Source organism: Protopterus annectens, chromosome 7.part0 (genome assembly GCF_019279795.1).
Source record: "Protopterus annectens isolate FY-2018-M chromosome 7.part0, PAN1.0, whole genome shotgun sequence".
Classification (NCBI taxonomy): domain Eukaryota; kingdom Metazoa; phylum Chordata; order Ceratodontiformes; family Protopteridae; genus Protopterus; species Protopterus annectens.
The window spans coordinates 170,427,864-170,433,863 of NC_056739.1; the positions used below are offsets into that span (position 1 = coordinate 170,427,864).

Here is a 6,000-nt window from a genome sequence, read left to right on the forward strand (position 1 = left end):
ACTCTTGGTACATCCGATACTTGGCGGGCTTGTATAGATCTATGAGCTCTTTCAACAATTAGAGATTCAGAGTTTGGCTCTTGATTTAATAAATCCATAAAGATTTGTTTTGTAACTGTCAGAAGAGTATGGCTGGCATATGTTTCAGGAAGCCCTCTTATAATTACATTATTACGCCTGCTCCTAGATTCCAAATCCAATAACTTGTCCTGTATCTCCAATATAAGAGCATCCTTGGCTTTTACAGCCATGTCTATAGTGTCAACTTTCATTTCTAATGTTTGGTTCTTATTTTCAAATTTCTCTATTCTGTCTGTGATGAGTTTAAGACTTGTACCAAATTCATTTAGTTTATCTGAGAAACCATTTACGGCAGATTGTAAGGGTTGGAGCGCTAGCTTCAAATCATCGAGATGGAAACCAGAATCAGTTTTTTCCTTCGTGTTTGATTTAGTATTGTCAGCAACATGTTTAGATGTTTTTAAGCGTTTAGAGCCTGAGTCTTTTTCAGGTGAGAGTATAGTCGAGATTTTTGCTTTCGTTGACTGGGTTTCCATAGTCTCTGAAGTACCAGCCATGCCCAGGAAACAACGTTGGCAGTTGGATAAGTGGCACAATTACACTCCTTCTATGTGCGCGTGGCAGAAGACATCCAAAACGATAAAAAAAACTTTGAAGTATTTTGAGGAAAAAAATTAATATTTTTTCGAATTTGAAGCAATAAAAATAAAGAGTGGATGATCCTTAAACTTTCTGTATAGAAATATTCAAAAAAACACGATTATAACAGCGTTTAAAAAGCCGGTTATTCGTTGGGAGATGAGGAGAACTGGGAATGTGAGGCACACTAGTCAGCGACCATCTCGAGACCATGCTGCTGTCTTTTCTTATTATGTAGTGTTTTATGCAGGACTAAGAAATGGTTATTGTTAAAGTAATGAAAGTCCACCAGACAATATGACAGAACCAGCATTTAACTGCTAGTGCGGCCGATTTTGTTTGGTGTATATCTTTTTGCAGCAACGGCTATAGCCCACAACCTTCTAGCTCCAAAATATGGAACACTAATTACCTCGCCTTATGTGGAATACATACAAACAAGTAACTAATAGGTAAAAAGCTGACAGGAGGGTTAAAATATATTACTTTGTACTTTGTGAGTACTGAATCGTATTAATATTGCATGTATATGGGTTAAAACAATTCTTGAAACTGTATATGATGGGCCGTTTCAGTGTGGGACTGCAAAGACTGTTAACTTTATAAGACTTACAAATGAGAAGTGGTCCTTAAAATGAGGTACACTAGAGAAGTGTGAAAGTGTTTTGGTCACTATGTTATGTCTTTTCAGCGGGCACATGCCTTATACATTTTCTGACAGTCTATAATTCCTGAATTATAGGCATTGTGTAATTTACCCTTTCTGGAAAAGTCTGCATTTTTTTTGGGGGGGGGGTTAAGACAGACAGACTAAAATCTTCAGTGAAAATCAGGTGTATATGACAGGCAAAATGTTACCGTAAAATAAACCTTATGAATATTTAAATGACGTGCCAACAGGAAAACTCAAGAAACGAAAAAGGCAGCAGCACCATCGGCTCAAAGACATGGTAGGGGTATAACGGAAAAGTACCCAAAAACTCACTCTGCAGGCATCTTACATCCTCTCAGAGCAGAATTTTGTGGAAGACAAGCTGAACAAGAACAGGACAGATCATCATGAATGGAAAGTGAATCGGGGGTGTTCTGGGAGTTGATCCGACTGTGGGAAACACTTCCAATATATCTTTTTGCCTTCATTCACAAAAATCATTTGGCAATATTATGCTTCAGGACTTCATGCAAGAAGACCTGTAAAAGAGATACATTTTCTTTTCCTTGGAAAGGAATGCTCCTATATGCTTTTCCACCCTTTCCACTAATGTCCAGGGTCATTCCGTAGATTCAGAAGAAATCTGCAAAAATCACTGTGGTGATGCCCTTCTTCCCCAGGCAGCAGTTGTTTTCCCTTATTTTGGAAATTACCAAGGGCAGTTACAGAGTGGACCCACTTACTCAAGAAGGGATGTTTGATGCTTCCCAACTCCAGCGAAATTCAGCTAACTGCCTAAATGATAGCCGTAATACCTTTTAGGTACCTGTCTCTTGAAGATGTGCAGCAGGTATTAAAAAAAAGCAAGAAAACTGGTTATTAGTAAGTCAGATACCATCAAATGGGAAAGATTTTCTAGTTGGTACCAAGAAGAGAACCAGAACCCTTTTAACATTAGTGTTTTTCTGACCTGTCTTAATCTACTAAGGTACATCTGTTGGCCACTAATCCTTCATGTATGCCTAAAGTATTCTCTGAGTTTATTTCAAGCCAAGCTCTGTTTATCTAGCTCCCTGTCTTCTTTTCAGAACCCAAAAATAAGGGCGAGAATGCTCCATACTTTGGATATCTACAGACGACTCTGATGTTATCTTGACAGAACTAAGACTTTAAGGAACTCTGATTAGTTATTCATTTCTTGTGAAGGTGAGAAGTGGGATAACCTGTGTCAAAGCACACTTATTTTCAAATGGTTGTTTTTGCCATACCCACCAAAACAAGGCAGTTCTAGGCAGAGTCAAGGCTCATTGTACCAGGGCCTTGGTTTGATCTGTGGCTTTTTGGAAAGGGTTGGATTCTAAAAGAATTCTAGAAGGAGCAACTTGGTCTCCTCTACATATCTTTACAAAGCACTACAAACTAGATTTCTTTTCCAGGTCTGGGTAAGCTTTGCTAGTCCAATTCTGTAATTAGTACTCAGTTAAGGCTGGTTTAGCTCCTTAGTCATTACTGGCTCTGTTCTGTGTATGCGTGTGCGCGTGTGTGTGTGTGTGTGTGTGTGTGTGTGTGTGTGTGTGTGTGTGTGTGTGTGTATGTAAAAAGTTCTCAGCTACTGAACTATGCTCATTGGTTTTGCCGCTGTTATTCATTTGTTGGGTGTGGATTTCTTGTTAAAGTTAACTTGTTTATGAACTTGTGTTCATCACTTAGTTTGATCATTATATAACCCAGAACTGTAGTATTGCAGCATTCAGTTTTCTTTTTGAGCATGCATTTCTTCTAATTTCCACTCATTTTTATTTTAGATCTGTAAACTATAGTGTTTATTATAGATAGAAGCAAGTTGGTAACTAGAGTGCGAATTTCATCTTTGATGTGTTCTTGTAATACGTTGTTTAATACTAAAAACTGTACCTATTACTGATTACTAAAATAACTTAACAATGACAATAAATATTTTTTTTCAAGCATTGCAGGTTGTGTTTATCGAGTAGTACAGACGTCTGGCCCAGATGGCAGAAATATTCTAAACCTGATCCCACTTCCTAAAACAGCTGGTAACCTTGTTCCATTGGTTCCATTGTCAGCTGCATCTGATGCATCAAAAATGAACATGTCTTCTGCAGTCCGTATTCCTTTGCCACCGCAACTTAGTCCTAGCCCAGCTGCTGCTACTGTCTCTGCACCTATTCGTGTGCCTCCTGTACAACAGCCTGCTTTGGGGAAGTATATAGTAACAAAGCCTCCGCCTAATATGATTTCTCAGAAGGATGTTATCAGAGTTCCTCCATTTACTGGGAATGCTACACCAGTTACAAAAATTGCTTCAGTGCAAAGTACGTCTGCCCCTGTTACCAAACCATATCTGAATCAGTTATCCCTGGAGTCTCCATCCAACAAAAATGAGAAGGGGTACATGGTAGTGAATGCTAGAAATGTGCCTGGTTCTGTGAAGTCATCAGTAGTGATGCCATCTCTACATCACGTTCAAATAGCATCAAATGTAGAAGGCAAATCGGTGATGCCTACTTCTTCATTGCCACCTACCCTCCATAAAAAGATACTGACAGCTGCTGCTGGTCCTTCTGAAGTTAACAGCCCTTCAAAAACATCACCAGCTGTTATTTATATGTCACCAGTAAGTTCACTTAAAGCAGCCCCTGTTAAGCATTTGTCAGCAGTCCCTCCAAAAATGGTTCCAGAAATACCTGCTCCCATACTGCAAACAGCGGCCTCTCCAGGAGTATTAAACAGCAGTTCTGTTATACATGTTGTCCCTTCAGCTGGGCCGTCAGGTATGAATGATCAGCAGGTCCAAGATGCACCAATGAAATGGGTAGTTCAGGAAAACCCGCAGTCTGCGTCACCTTGTCTTGTTCCAATGGTGTCTTCAAGCAGCACCCCTACAAATGTTTTAAAAAACTTTTCAGAAATGAAGTATAGTGACAGTGGCCCAACAAATCGTATGCCATTAATTGCTAATAGCTCTTCAGTATTAACTGGATCTCAGCTTGCTCAACTAAAAGACAATGCTTTAGTTATGTATAATGGAAAAGTTTATGTACTGGCTAAGCGTGGATCTGAAGTTGCTGCCATGCAAGGTGGTAGTCAGATTTCTCCATTTACTGTTGCTGGTAGGACAACTAATGAGGCTCAGCAGAGAAATGAAAGCATAAACATTTTGCAGACTAGTACAGGAAATCAGATATCAAATAAAGTGGTCAACCTTGTACTGTCAAAAAGTAAAAGTCAAAATTTTATTCAGAAAGATTCTATTTCCAAAAAAAATGATGATGTATCAGATTTTGTTTTAAGGAATATAAAAATAGAACCAGCAGAAGTATGCAGTTCAGAAAATGAAAGATTTCACACTGATGTTCCTAAGCCTGTTGAAACCATAAGTGTAGTCCAGAGCATGAACATTGAAAATTTGCAAAGAGAACGTTTCATGAGGACCATACCCCCAGAGAAAGAAAGCCAACATATTATCAGCACAGTGCCTGCTGAAATCACAGCTACAAGGCAAAATGTCTATATTGAAAACTTACAGCGAGATCATTTTAGTAAGATGCCATCTGAGAATGAAGGTCCGCAAAGAAATAATACAAAGACTGCTGAAACCCCAGCTTTAACAGTACAGAGCATGATCTCCGATAAAGGGCAGTCACGGACTGAGAGCGCAAAACCTGCAGAAACTGCAAACACAACAGTGCAGAATGTAAGCGGTGAAAATTTACCCTATGACACCTCTCTGAGGAACAAAGGCATTGGATTTCAGGGGTCTCCAGCTCCCCAAAAGGTAACTCAAGTCATAGGTTGTTGCAATAGTGTGTATCAAAAATTATTTATTAATGCACATATTGCACTTAATTGTGTAGGAGAATGCCTTTGAATTAGAAATTCAAAAGTTTATAATTAAAAATTAGTACCTGCCATACAATATGTATTCTTTTAAATATATGACTTGTTTGTATATATATATATATATATATATCTGTGTGTGTACACATAGGTATATACATATATGTGGGTTCTCTTCCAAATCTCGAAAGCTCATAATCTTGAAATTCAAAATACTGAGTCCAACAACTTGAAAGTTCAAAGTACTGAAAACTCAAAATACTGAATTTCATAATATTGAAAAAACAGCACAACTGCATAACAAAACATATTACTCTTCCACAACTATAAGCAGGGGGCAAGCCCCCCACACCCACTGCTACTGAAATATATCAACTCCGAGATCGCACTCCACAGAAGAAAATGGCAAATGTGCCATTACATGCTTCATGACTGCCTGTTGTAACCTTAGTCATGTTCCCTTTTAATTTGCCATACAAAACCATAATTCATCTTAGTGCAGTAAAGAGCGATCTCTGAGTTGATATATTTAACAGCGGGGGGGGGGGTTATACTAATATGCTTTGTCTTTTATTTCTTTCTCTATGTACTTCTGATGGAGTATAGTAAGTGTTTAGTATCCTGCAGTTTTTTTTTTGATATTATGCAAATCAGTATTTTGAGTTTTCAGTATTTTGAACTTTCAAGATTTTAGACTCAGTATTTTGAATTTCAAGATTGAGTTTTCAAGATTTAGAAGCAGACTTGTACATATACATGTATATAGATATATATAGATAATGTATGTAGATAAATATGCATGATGTTTGTGTGTGTTTTACAGCCCC

At 38.1% G+C, this 6,000-nt stretch overlaps 1 protein-coding gene across 3 annotated transcripts in view; it reads left to right on the forward strand.

Annotated features, from left to right (window-relative positions):
- Nucleotides 1-6,000, forward strand: part of LOC122806319 (ligand-dependent nuclear receptor-interacting factor 1-like) — a 345,063-nt gene that overhangs the window by 91,713 nt on the left and 247,350 nt on the right. For all 3 annotated transcript variants that reach the window (XM_044076637.1, XM_044076635.1, XM_044076636.1), the window contains exon 2: nucleotides 3,281-5,111. In XM_044076637.1, the coding sequence (XP_043932572.1) occupies nucleotides 3,420-5,111 (1,692 nt within the window). In that variant the 5' untranslated portion in view covers nucleotides 3,281-3,419. The remainder of the gene's footprint in view (nucleotides 1-3,280; nucleotides 5,112-6,000) is intronic.